Below are 14,358 nucleotides of genomic sequence, written 5' to 3' on the forward strand. Positions count from 1 at the left end.
TTGAAAATGATCCGAAAGTACCCATGAGTAGGGAATTTCTTTTGAACGCAGGTATGTTGTAATCAGCCTAAATTTCCTCCTTTTTTGCAATGTGGAAGCGGCCAAGTCCTGAGACAGGAGGGGCCTGGATGATCGAAAGTCAATGGAGTGCTTGTCCTGGGCTTCCCGGAGGATCTGCTATTTGAGCTGAAAGTCGTGGACACATGTTAGAATGTCCGGTGGGGGGCCGTTGATGGTCTCTTAGGACCCACATGATGGGTCCGGTCAAGTTTAATCCGTTGGTCTGGCGGGGTTCCTAAAATGAAGCAAGAGAGTTCTTCCACGTAGGCCTCAATGCCCTCTGCTCCCTGAGGGACCGTTCGGATTCTGATGTTGTTCCGCCGGGAGCAGTTCTCGAGGTCCTCTGCGTAGGCCTGGAGGTCCAGTTGCTGATCTTGAAGGCGAAGGGCCTCCCGTTGTAGCTGGTCGATCTCCTCATTCCTCTTTGAGGCCCGTCGTCTCCAATGCGTCTACCCTTTCACCCACAGAGTCTATGTCTCTTCACATTTCCCGAAGTTCTAGGGTTATTTCCTCCTTCACGGAGTGGAATTCTCCTTTCAGTGAGGTGAATAAGGATTTGAGAAAAGTTCACTTGACAGGGCCCTCCCTGCCCCCCTGCTGCTGGTCTGTGGGGTTTACACTCCGGGACAGGCACGCCTCAACACCTCCGGGGCTGGTCTTTAGAAGGAGATCCTTTACTGAGCGTTCCCTCTTTGTTTTGCTAGTCGCCATGACTGGAGATCGCACTTCATCCGCTTGCTGCGAGAGTTTGTGCTTTGTTGAGAGGTCCTCCAGGCCGCCAGTCTTCCAAAATGAGAGCCCCTGGGCTGCTTGTGCCAGCACCTACTCAGTCTGAGCCACTGACTCTGTTCCTGGACCGCCCCCTCTACCACTCTGCTACCGGCCCCTCTATAAATTGAAGGCCGCACTGCGCCCCAGACTATGGTTGTCTCTAGCTGAGGAGGGAGTAAGCTGTCGCTTCACCCTACGCTTTTCTGATTCTAGGCCTTAGGGTGTAGATTGGAGCCTGGCGGCCCACTGGAAGACCCTGCACAAGGTCTGCCTAGTGGGCTCTGGTGGCAAGTCCTGTGCGGCTCCGGCCTCCCTCCACCTACCACACCAATGTGCGCTCTATGGGGAGGGGGCACATCGCTACCGTGCTTCATAAATTGTGCAAATAACTGGTGAGCAGTCCGGGTTTCCCAGATCTTGTATGCAGGGATTCTCCTCCTGCTCACACGGGGACCAGTGAGGGCCTCTTCTCCCACCTCTCCACCTCTCCAGTCGAGTCCCAGTGCCTGGTTTCGCCTGCTAGTTGTGTGGGAGCCCCCGCCCGCCACTATGAGGGGGAGGAACATAGGGGCCCTGCTCACCTCCTGTGTTAACTAGCGTGGCCTCTTGCATCACCATCCGGCCTCACACTCCCCTGGTAGCAGGCCGCCGGTGTCCCAGGGCTCAAGTGGGAGGTCTATTCTCACTGCCATGCCCAGCCTGCTTCACTGTGCGGTGCTTCGCGTTGTGGTCCGGGCGGGCCTGTCCTCACCGACCGCCCGATCGCGGCCTCGCTATGCAGCCTAATTCAGCTCTTTAGGGCTTCCCACACCCTGCATGGAGCTCCAGCCCAGCGCAGTCTGGAGCTCCAGCCCAGTCTATTTTCTCCCCAGCTCGCGCAGCCGGCTGTGTCAAGCCCGAGCAGGCCTCGGCTCCATGTTGTTGCACAAACTTGGGCTGCTACAGCTAGAGGCCCAGCCTTCCGGGAAGACCGATCGCGACTTTGTGCTCTTCGCAGCGCCTTCGGCACGTATTATGGCCCAAACTGTTGCATGATTGTCATCGGGGGAGCAAGCAATGTCTCAACCCTCCCCCCCTCAGGTCTGGTATACGCCGCTGTAGGTATGGGGCCCGGACGAAGGGCCGGAGCGACGAGCAGGCACGTCCTACTTGGCCGCCATCTTGCCTACGCCCCTTCGGTGAGGTATTTTTAGCCTGATGATGGTTCATTGCTAACTGCTTTTCATGTTTTTTGAGTCCTTTGATTTCTGGTGGGCAGTTTAGTTTTTTTCAGTTAATGACTTTGAAAGCATTAATTCAGGATAGGACCAGGGACTGAGGGAAGGAGATTAGAAGTGCTTGAGGAGAAGATACAATTACTGGGAAGGTGGAAGTCATGTTATTCAGGAGGTATGTTCAGTTGAATAGATCTTAAATCAATATCTTAATAGGACCTGAGTGGAGCTTCTATCTGCTTTAGCTATGTATATTTTGGATAGGGGGTTCTCTAATCTACTGGTCATCCCCTTGAAGAAAATGACTTATTTCAACTTTCTGGTGTTGGTTTGTTAAAGAGCATGAAAGCAAACTTGACACCCATAAGAGAATTGCGGTCAGGAATACAAATTCTCTGACTGGAGTTTATTAAGGAAGGGTGTGGAGAGGTGCTTGGAAGTCAAGTGGTATTGAAAGATAGAGAAGGACGGTAAATAGGGAAATGGGAGGTTTGTGTTTAAATGTTGGAATTTCGGTTTTGGAACATGTGGACATTGTTTAAACCGTTTACCGTGGCAGAAATTCTGCTGCGGTGCGGGCGTTCTAAATGGTGGACGGGGCTGCGTCGGCCAACGGTCGTACGCAGCACCTGGAAGGTAGTGCTCATAGCACGGAACGGGTTAAGAAGATCAGTCATTATCTTGACAAGATGGAGTGCCTCAGTCGCTTTTAGGGAATTAATATCTGCTAGAGCTTCACTTAACAATTGCACAGTTGCTGGGGAAGCGTTTGTGCTGCATTTTCAAAAAGAAGTGGTGGGGCAGAAAAAGTCCATTGTGTTTTTTTTTTATTGGCGGTGTCAACACTGTATGGACATCTCACAGGGTAGATGAACACATCCCAATGAGGTCGGGCTATGGTCAGGGAGCAAGGGGATGGATAGTGTGGTAAATATTTCGTTACCGGTACTATTTTTTATGCTGTAAAGTCTATTAAGAATAACTCAGTAAATATAAGAGGCAGAATCCGTGGTATTAGAGGTTTTAAAAGGCTTTATTCCTATACAAAGGAATACAATTCGAATTGTAGGCATTCTATTCCATCACCACGAAAGTTCAGGAAGGAAGGGCATACATTATTGACAGATAGGCAGTTTTATAGAAAATACATTACAGTGAAACAGATGCAAGAGGCGTAACAGCTGATAGTATAGATAAAAGGTGCATACGTAACTAATAGAGGCGGTGTATGGGCGTGATTTAATAAACGTCATCATACATGATGTCACAAGTGGGTGGATCCATAAGAGAATCCTGCAATGTCAGCAGAAATAGTTGGCAGAGATGCGCGCGCAGCCGCATGACGTGTGATTGACGTGCAACTAGAGGGTGAAGGGGACTTGACATTTAGCTCTACATGTGGAGACAGAAGTCTGGGGGTCATGTCAACCTAATCCCAAATCATATCTAATATCCTATGTTTAAAGAACTGTGTTATCCAAAAGGAGAGGTCTCTAGGATAGAATCTATTCTATACTGACTGTTAGTGCGTGTACAAGCGTCTAAGTGTCTACACTAGATGCGAGGGGGTAGGAATATTCCATGGTAACGGGGCTATGAATTACTTGCATGAGGACAGCGAGGCCTGGCCCTTTGCACGGTAGCTGGAGGAATGTTTACCTAAACTGCTAGACAGGAATGCATCGGATGAGGAGCGGAGGAGATAATCTTGAAGGTGAAATACAGTTTTTGGCAGGCGACGGGCTGGATCAGGCACCGTTAGCCGCACAGGGAGTAGGACAAAGTTCATGGATACAGATGCAGGCTCAGACTGGAGCTTTCAGAGGCAGAAGGCAGGAAAAGGCTTGATGACAGAATTCGGGCCTACTCGCCTGAGTCTGTAAAATGTGGAAAGTGAATCACATAAAGTCGGTGGCCTTTCATACTTAGGAAAGGAATATCTGACCCATTCATGGCGGATCTGAAAGAGGACATGTTGACGGTGGACGCACATATATTTGCGTCTTCAAAACTGGAGCAGGAGGGAACTTACATGTACTTATAGCATGCACATGGAGCCGTTGGGGTCTACGATAGGGGACATAACTGATCACAAAATTCCGATTTCCTCAATAGGACAAGGGTGATAGAAAATTGAGTGATGATGTCAGTGGCTGTTCGGGTAGTATGATAGGTTTGGTGAGGTTTAATGGTTGGAGGTTAGAGGCCGGGGGAGTTTAAGTGTTTTTAAGGGGTGGGTTATTTAGGATTTAATATTGTTTTAGTGAGGTTAGTTTAGTCTGCAGGGACAATTGCCTGTGAATTTGGTTAAGTTTTAGATTCCAGACCTCGATACCCTGGAATGGCCCTTCCTATTCTCTATCCTCCCACGTCTCGGCTTTAGTTCATTTTTTATTCGTAAAGTCTCATTATTGTACACTCTCCCCACCGCTCGTCTATGGATCAATGACATGGTATCAGATCCCATCCCCTTCAGACGTGGCACCCGCCAGGGGTGCCTGCTCTCACCGTTGATATTCGCTATTGCGATGGAACCACTGGCGGCTAGACTCCGACAACACCACACACAGAGGGGAATCGGATGTGCGGCACACACCCTTTTGGCTTCTATATATCTGGTCGACATAACTTTATATGCGTGTCATCCCCAGGAACATCTAAGTCCGTTAGTATGCGAGATCATACGATTTGGTGGCTATTCAAGCATACAGGTCAACTGGAACAAGTCGATCCTCTTCCCTCTCACGGACGCCACCACTCCTTTCACCTCGGACTATCCTTTCTATTGGGTGTCAGGTCCCACTCGCTATTTAGGTGTTTGGCTGAGCAGGGACGTGGACGAACTCCGGAGGGCTAATTTCGGTCGTGTGGTGGACTGACTTGAATCGAAGATCCCCGTTTGGAGCCGGCTGCCCCTGTCGTTAGCTGGTCAAATAGCCATTGCCAAGATGGTCGTCCTTCCTAAATTCTTATATTTATTCCTGAACATACCTGTTCCCCTCACCGCCCTTTTTTTCCGCAGGGTTCGCTCGTTGATCATCTCTCTTGCCTGGGTCGGCAGGCAACCCAGGATCGCGTACGAGGTTCTCACTCTCCCAATGTCATGTGGCGGCCTTGGCGCCCCTAACTTCAAGCTCTATGCAATGTGTGCTCAGGCCAGCTTCTTGCACTTTTGGCTTCACCCACTCCCTTCCAGCCGCACGTGGCGGTTGAGACGGATCTTGCTGCCCCGTGGCCGCTCACCACTGCCCTGTTTGCCCCAGCCAAACTCCCACGTACTGAAATAGACACGGTAGAGACCCTGCGCTGGGCCTGGGAGGGGCTTCGTAGTTTCTCCGGTGCACCCTTGCTTTTGGCAAACTCAATGCCGATAGTTCGGCACCCGGCTTTTCCTCCCCTTCAACCATTCGGCATGGCTAAACACGCCACCCGTCTGGGGCTGAATACGGTAGCGGATCTCTTTCCAGGATACGTTTTATTCCCTGGCTGAGGACTCCGGCCCCATGGACACTCTGCTTTTTTATCAGCTACGGGCCATCTGTAAGGAGTTACACCCTGCGTTCCCTCTGCCTTCCACCTCGATGACCGCTCTTGAGTTTCTGAATTCGTCTCCCTCCCCTCGGAAGTTGGGAACCAAACTCTATGCCCTCACGCTAGGGGCCACCTCCATCTCCACTGATCGCGCTTGTGTGGCGTGGGGCGAGGATCTCGGCATAGATATCTCTCAAGCTGATTGGCCATACTGTTGTAAGCAGACTAAGCGATTGTCTCCTAACTATCGCCTGCGCCTTTCCCATTTCAAATACTTGCATAGGCTCTACCACACTCTGTTCAGTTGCACAAGCTGGGACTTATTCCTAGTGACAGATGCCTACGCTGTTCAGCTCCTGCGGCGGATTTCGCTCACCTTGCCTGGTTGTGCCCCAAGGTCTCCGATTACTGGCGTGAGGTTTGTTCTGCTATATCAGAGATCACCTCCTTGCCGATTCAGCCTGACCACCCGCTCTGCCTCCTCGGCTTTGTTAAATTCTGCCTGGACGCTTCCCGCCGTCTAATTGCCATGCTGCTTGTCCTCGCACAGCGCAGGGTTTCCATGTGTTGGGGGTCAGAAACCTGCAACTAAATTCGCTCATTGGCTCTAGGATGCATTGCGCTGCCAGACCCTACCGTCTGAATTATTGGGACCTTATGCCAGCTAGATCTCGCCCACTCGATATATGGGGGTCCTCCTTGCTCGTTTCCCCCAGCGCCTGGCTTCCTCTCCCGCGCTCCCCGCCGGCACTCTGCCCGTGGCGGTCACCAGTGTAGGACAATAATTGGCCACCCCCACCCCTTTTTCTTCTCAGCAGGGCCCGCCTCTCCCCCGAGACTTGAGCATCTCATACCAATGACTGTTTCTTGTCCAAATGTGTCTGGGTAACATTTTTGATGCTGTCGTTTTATGATGTTCTAAGCTATTGGTCCCCTTTGTGATTTTTAATTGTGCTCATATGCTTTGATTCAGTGCAAGATTGTAATTTGTCTATGCAACTTTGTCAATATAAGTTTTTGAAAAATAATTTAAAAAAATGAAAAAAAAGTTTTAGATTCCAAACCTGTTCGATTAAAGCAGCCTTTTACACATATAATTGAGTGAAGCATTTTGTTCCTGCACAATCTTACCCAATAACTGCAGGTGTTTGTTGGATCAGTATAAGGCTCTGCATCCATAACCCTTGTGCATCTGCATATATCAAAGCATCACTCATGTGTCATCTCTGTCAATCTCCGGCAGTTCCAAAGTAATGATAGTTATGGTGAATGATAACATAATCAATGACTGAGTCTGGCTAACCTGTTTCCCCTCTCTGTATTGATTGTATTAGCTTGAGCCAAAAAAAGCTATATAAAGACTAAGCATTTTTTGATACATTGCAACATAAAATGGATTTTCAAGAAATAATTGTTTTCCTGTTTCCATTCTACAGGTGACAACTACTGGGTGATCGACACAGATTATGACAATTATGCCATCACTTATGCCTGTCGAAGTCTTACAACTGATGGAACATGCAAGGATGGATACTCAATCATTTTCTCCCGCAATCCACGTGGATTTACACCAGCGATTCAACGTATCATCCGTCAGAAGCAAGAAGAAATTTGCATGGCGGGACAATTCCAGCCAGTATTGCAGTCAGGTGCTCTTGCTTTTTTGTACATGGTCATATATATATTGGATTAAGACATGAAGGGAGGTCCCTGACAAGCCAGCAGCCTCGAACAAACTGACTCGTATGTGGGATAAGGGAAGTACTGTTAGGCAGGTGTCCACTTTGTGTAGAGCAATAAGGATAGATATTGCCAAATAAATGTATAAAGCCATAGTCAGATGGGTGGCAGACTGTGGTGTGGAACTCACAGACGTCGAATGGGGTAAGGTGTGTAAATTGCCTGCAAAGACTGCTAGTCATGCTACATGTATGCTGGCTCAATTCCATATGTTGCACTTACTATGTGACACCAGTAATGCATGATAAAATAGATACAAACAGAAATTATGCATTTTCCAAATGTGAAGACCCCAGACCACCTTTTACTACACACATGATATGTGTAGTGAGGACAAAGGCTCAGACCAACAAATGCAAAGTTGTATTGCATGTCATCCAGATAAATAGGAGCGCATGAAGAATTTAGGGGCATATTAACAAGGGCTTTATCTCCGTTTTTTTGGCTTTAAAAGCCAAAGAAGCGGAGATAAAAATATCGCGAACGACGTTCTCACTCTCCCAATGTCATGTGGCGGCCTTGGCGCCCCTAACTTCAAGCTCTATGCAATGTGTGCACAGGCCAGCTTCTTGCACTTTTGGCTTCACCCACTCCCTTCCAGCCGCACATGGCGGTCGAGGCGGATCTTGCTGCCCCGTGGCCGCTCACCACTGCCCTGTTTGCCCCGGCCAAACTCCCACGTACTGAAATAGACACGGTAGAGACCCTGCGCTGGGCCTGGGAGGGGCTTCGTAGTTTCTCCGGTGCACCCTTGCTTTCGGCAAATTCAATGCCGATAGTTCGGCACCCGGCTTTTCCTCCTCTTCAACCATTCGGCATGGCTAAACACGCCACCCGCCTGGGGCTGAATACGGTAGCGGATCTCTATCCAGGATACGTTTTATTCCCTGGCTGAGGACTCCGGCCCCATGGACACTCTTCTTTTTTATCAGCTACGGGCCATCTGAAAGGAGTTACACCCTGCGTTCCCTCTGCCTTCCACCTCAATGACCGCTCTTGAGTTTCTGTATTCGTCTCCCTCCCCCCGGAAGTTGGGAACCGACCTCTATGCCCTCACGCTAGCGGCCACCTCCATCTCCACTGATCACGCTCGTGTGGCGAGGAGTTGCCTTGAAGGACAGGTTAAGTAAAATCAGTTCACCTATAAAGTGAATAATCCCAGATCTCCTTCTCTGCTCTATTCAAAGTCTGTACAAGGTCTGCTTAGTAAGCATTCTACAAGCGCCCTGGACTGGAACCCACTCTGCACTAACTTAAATCACACAATTCTAGTATTTGCTACACCTACACATACTTCCCGTAAAATGGCAAATCAGGTTACAGTAAAGAAATAACATCTCGAGCTGGTTAGTATCTAGGATCCTCCACAATGCAGCTTCTCTAGGCGTCATTCAAACTTACATTTTTCTGCTGCAAAAGATACATTGAACTACCTTGTAACCTGCAGGTGTAGTGTTGCAACCAATTAGAACAATCTATGGTTATTATGTTAAAAGAAAATAGTTCACATAGGAAAGAAAGCTAAGGTACATCTCGTTTGTTAATTTGGACTTCACCTTTGCCTATGTTTCAAAGTTCACGTTTCATGAACCAAGATGGCAACCAACCTTATCCATTTTAAACAAAGGCCTACATTAGCAGTGAGAAATGTAAACGTAAATAATACACAGTTTATAGCATTTGCAAATTTACATTTTAATATCAACATAATGCAAATCATTTAACATGAAAAACCCATCAATAGTGTTGGAAATGGCACTTTTTGCGGGGTTATCTCAAACCATTTGCCTTCTTTCTCCTCTGTTTTTTACTTCATTTTTGCTGGTGTTAGCACTCTGGGCACTTTACTACTGCTGACCAGTGCTAAAGTGCATGTGCTCTGTGTCTGAAATGTAATGGCATTTGGTTTCTCCATGATGCACTTATTTGATTTACTAGTAGGTCCCTAGTACAGTGCACTACATGTGCCCATGGCATGTAAATCAAATGCTACAAGTGGGCCTGCAGCACATTCTGTGCCACCTATAGGAGTAGCCCTTAAAACCTGCCTTAGGCTTATCACTGCAGAGCCTGTGTAAGCAGTTTTAAAGTACCATGTCGACCTGACAAGTTTACCTACTTGCCAGTCCCAAACCTTCCCTTTTACTACATGTGAGGCACCCCTAAAGTAGGCCCAAGGTAGTCCCCTTGACAGGGTGCAGTGTATTTAAAAGGTAAGACATTTGCTTTTAGGTTTAACATGCACTGGTAGTGCATACTGCTAAATTCGTTTTGTGCTGCAGCAAGGCCTATCCCTCCCATAGGTTAGCATTGGAGCAGTCTTTTAACATTTTCTAAATGTATCTTCCAATAGGGAGCAGAAAGAAAATTGGAGATTGGTGTCTCTGGACTCACAATTTAAAAACACATCTTTTAGTGAAGGTGGTTTTTAAATTGCAGGTCTGAAAATGCCACGCTTGGCAAGTTGGCATGTTGTTATTATATCTATTCGATGCCTCTGCCTGTCCCTGCACTACACGTCTGAGTTGGATAACAGTTGGGCCTTGTGAATTCACTCTAGACAGTCACACAATAAGGGAGCTGAGGTATGCCCTGCTTTTCCTGATGACCCATCACCAGGCTAATGAGCCTTTCTGAGCTAGAGTGGTGGGAGAAGCTGCCACTTGCACCTAAATAGGGATGTCCCTTCCCCCAAAGATCTGCATAACTCCCCTGTAGTGTGTCTGGAGCCAAGGCTAGGAGAGGCAGTGTCTCGGGCACTTTAAAGACCTTTCTTTGAAGTCTCCCTCCTTCAAAGGCTAAAATGGGTATGAGTACTGGACCTCTGAACCATATACTTGTGCTGCCAGGAGGGACTGCCACTTTGCTGTTTGCTTTGCTGTGTTGACCTGCTGTCTGCTGCTTCTGTCCCGGTAGCGAGAGGACTGGACTTTGCCCTCTGCATCCTTCTTTCTGCAGGTTTTCCAAGGGCTTAAGTTGAGCTTGCCTCATGTCGGAAGTCTCAGAGCCTTCAAAGATTTCAACTGCAGGGACCTGGGCTCGTCTGTTGAGAGACCCACTCTGCCAAGTGGTGCCAAATCCAGTTCCTGGGCCCCTCGAAGTGAGTTTTCTGTGCTAAAAGGAAGTAATCAGCACATCGACTTCGAGCATGACTTTGAAACTGGTACCACTCTCTAACAACAAAGACAACAACTCCTCCACCCTGAACGCCAACCTCGCCAGCCTCGGACTAAAACAGATAGTCACAACACCGACCCACATCGCCGGTCACACGCTTGATGCCATCTTCTCCTCAAGCCCCCACGTCGCCTTCAGCCACGCTTCCAAACTCACCTGGACAGACCACCACTGCATCCACTTCTCCTTCCGAAAACCCCTCACACACCACCGCACTCTACAGATCCCCCGCCGCTGATGGGGCAAAGTCACTGAAGAACAACTACAGACAAGCCTCGCACTCAACCCACCGACCAACCCCACCAACCCACGACGATGATGCACTCACCCTTGGACGCTGGATGAACGACTGCGCCAACACCTTAGCCCGCTGAAAATGCCCGCCAACAGAGACAAAAGAGCCAGCTGGTTCACCCCGGAACTCCTTGCTTCAAAGCGCACCTGCCGGAAAGGAAATTGGAGAACATATGGCACAGCACCAAGACGCCAGACAGCCGCGCTGCCCACAAAGACGCCGTCCGCAACCACCACCACCTCATCAGGAACGCCAAAAGGACCTCCTTCTCAGACCGCCTTGACAACAGCGCACACAACAGCAAGGAACTCTTCAACATCATGAAGGAACTCTCCAACCCCAGCTCCAGCGCCAACGACAACCCGCCATCGCAAGCCCTGTGCGACTCCCTCGCCACCTTCTTTCACCACAAGATCACCGACATCCATGACAGCTTCAACCCCCGGACAACCCCTACAGGCCTCGACACGCCGGACCCACCGCACCCCACCAACCACGAATCCCTGACAACCTGGGCCAACGTGAGCATCGAGGACACAATCAAGACCATGGGCACAATCCACTCCGGATCCCCGTCCGCCCCTCTCCCACACCACATCTTCAACAAAGCCGGCAGGTTCATCGCATCCCACCTGCGCAACATAATCAACCTCTCCTTCGAGACCGCTACCTTCCCTGAGAACTGGAAGCACGTAGAGATCAACGCTCTACTGAAGAAACCCAAGGCGGATCCGAGCGACCTCAAGAACTTCCGGCCCATCTCCCTCGAGAAGTTAGTTAACATCCAGCTCTCCCGTCACCTCGAAGACAACAACATCCTGGACCCCTCCCAATCAGGATTCCGCAACAACCACAGCATCGAGACCGCCCTCTTCGCCACCACAGACGACATCAGGATCCTACTAGACAACGGCGAGACGGCAGCCCTCATCCTCCTGGATCTCTCCGCCGCCTTTGACACCGTCTGCCACCGCACACTACGCACGCGCCTCCACAACGCAGGGATCTGTGACAAGGCCTTGGACTAGACCACCTCCTTCCTCACCGGCAGAACTCAGAAAGTCCGCCTCCCACCGTTCCGATCCGAAGCCTCCAAGATCATCTGCGGCGACCCACAAGGATCCTCCCTCAGCCCAACGCTGTTCAACGTCTACATGGCATCACTAGCACGCATCGTCCGACAGCACGACCTCAACATAATCTCCTACGCCGACGACACGCAGCTGATCCTCTCCCTCACCAAGGACCCTCTCACCGCCAAATCCAACCTCCACCAGGGAATGAAGGCCGTCGCCGACTGGATGAAGGAAAGCCATCTTAAGCTGAACTCAGACAATACGGAGATCCTTATCATCGGGCCCAACCCCTCAGCGTGAGATGACTCCTGGTGGCCCGCATCACTGGGGACACCCCCGGCCCCTACCAACCACGCACGCAACCTGGGAGTCATCCTCGACTCAAAACTCACCATGACCAAACAAGTCAATGCAGTCTCCTCCACCTGCTTCAACACCCTCCGTAAACTCCGCAAGATCTACAGATGGATCCCGACAAACACGAGAAACAGTCACCCAGGCCCTAGTCAGCAGCAGACTCGACTACGGAAACGCCCTCTACGCCGGAGCCTCGTCCAAGCTCATCAACAGACTGCAAAGAATCCAGAACGCATATGCACGCCTAATCCTCGACATCCCGCGCCGTGACCACATCACCCCCCACCTGAGGAACCTGCACTGGCTCCCCGTCGACAGAAGAATCTCCTTCAAGCTCCTGGTCCACGCACACAAGGCACTCCACAAAACCGGCCCAGCCTATCTCAACAGTCGACTCTCCTTCTACGTACCCGACAGGAAACTCTGCTCCGCTGACCACACCCTGGCAATGGTCCGCGCATCCGCAGAACCACATCCGGAGGCAGGTCCTTCTCCCGCCATGCCGCCAAGACCTGGAACACTCTCCCCCTCAACCTACGACAAACCGAAGACCTGCTGACCTTCAGAAGACGACTCAAGACCTGGCTCTTCGACCAGTAGCAGCAGCACCCCCCTCCAACCCGCCCCCCCCCCCTCAGCGCCTTGAAACCCTCACGGGTAAGTAGTGCGCTTTATAAATTATTTGATTGATTGATTGATTGATTGAAACTGGTACCGCTCTCTGACACCGTGTAGCTGCCTGCAACCAAGCCATGGTCCCCGCTCAACGCAATGGCTGCGACTTACAACGCAGGCCCTGATGCCCCCACAGTGCCTCTGAGGAACCACAACAGAGGGAGTCCTGAGCACTCTGTCACTGAAGTCTGTGACGCCCGGCTCAAACTCTGCACCGGTGGCCCAATGGTGTGACAGCGACGCTGTGAAATCAACAGCTCACAGCTTGATCCTCAACACTTCAACACTGCACTGCCAGCAGAACCAACGCCTTGCCACAACCACTGCATCAACTCTCTTGCACCTTGCTTCGTCCCCGGGCATCAGCGGCTCAACGACTCTGCACCGCCACCAGGAACCGACGCCTCACTTACTTCAGTGACGCATCACCTCCATTGTGTAATGCATCATCCCGAGCGCCGACGTGCCAGCAACTTCCATAGCAGTAAGGAATAGATGCCACAAATGCCTCAACAATGCCTCACCTGTCCGGCGGCGTGCAGTGCCTTTATTTCTCAACGTTTCCAAGGTATTGTACTGGGGGTATGTACGTTTCCTCATCTGGCCCATACTCCATTATGGTAGACCTTAACTTGTGGATTCTACTCCATCATGCACGTCAGGATAGCACAGACCATAGCTATTGTGTTTCTAAGTGCAATTACAGCATTTAATCTTTAAAATTCATAACTTGACTTGTGTATGTTGGATTGTTTTTGTTTTAGTCAGATAAATATGGGCTATTTTTCTAAACTGATGTGGAGTACTTTTGTGGTGTTATCACTATGTTACTGTGTGCACAAGTACTTTACACATTGCCTCTTTAGTTTAGCCTAACTGCTCTGAGCCAAGCTACCAGAGGGTCAGCAGGGATAAACTTAGTGTGTACTACACTGACTCTGACTAGAGTGTGGATCCCTACTTCAACAGGGTACACACACTGCTTATTAGAGACCCCATTTCCGACAAACAGCTTCCAATGTTTGCATGCAGTCTAATTAAAATGGTTACCTGTGGTATTTTAATTTATAGTGCCTGTTAGTGATCTCACCTCTTTTTCAAGCAACTTGATATCATTCTTCTTATTCCATTGACCATTTTCATCAACCAATACTGCATCCCAGGCAACTCATTTCAGCCATAGAGGCCCAGTGAAACTTGGAAAAGTGTTCTTAACATTCAACAGTGTTGTTTCATAATAGTTCAGTACCAGACTTTGAAAGTATGATTTTTGGTATACTTATTATATTACAATTTTCCTTTCTTCTCAACTGTCTCTGAGTTACTTCATTCCTAACTTTCTTTAAAAATTCAGATGGCAATGAAACCACAGTACCATTTACTGACTTGACACAATTGGGAATTTGCTTTACTGCCCCTCAAAAGTAGAAAATAAGACTCATGTAGTAGGATATATATATAT

At 49.5% G+C, this 14,358-nt stretch overlaps 1 protein-coding gene across 1 annotated transcript in view; it reads left to right on the plus strand.

Annotated features, from left to right (window-relative positions):
- Positions 1-14,358, plus strand: part of LOC146861754 (purpurin-like) — a 218,715-nt gene that overhangs the window by 172,065 nt on the left and 32,292 nt on the right. The window contains exon 5 of the mRNA XM_085640934.1: positions 7,013-7,225. Within this exon, the coding sequence (XP_085497060.1) occupies positions 7,013-7,225 (213 nt within the window). The remainder of the gene's footprint in view (positions 1-7,012; positions 7,226-14,358) is intronic.

This window comes from Triturus cristatus, chromosome 2_2 (assembly GCF_964204655.1).
Source record: "Triturus cristatus chromosome 2_2, aTriCri1.1, whole genome shotgun sequence".
NCBI classification, from domain to species: domain Eukaryota; kingdom Metazoa; phylum Chordata; class Amphibia; order Caudata; family Salamandridae; genus Triturus; species Triturus cristatus.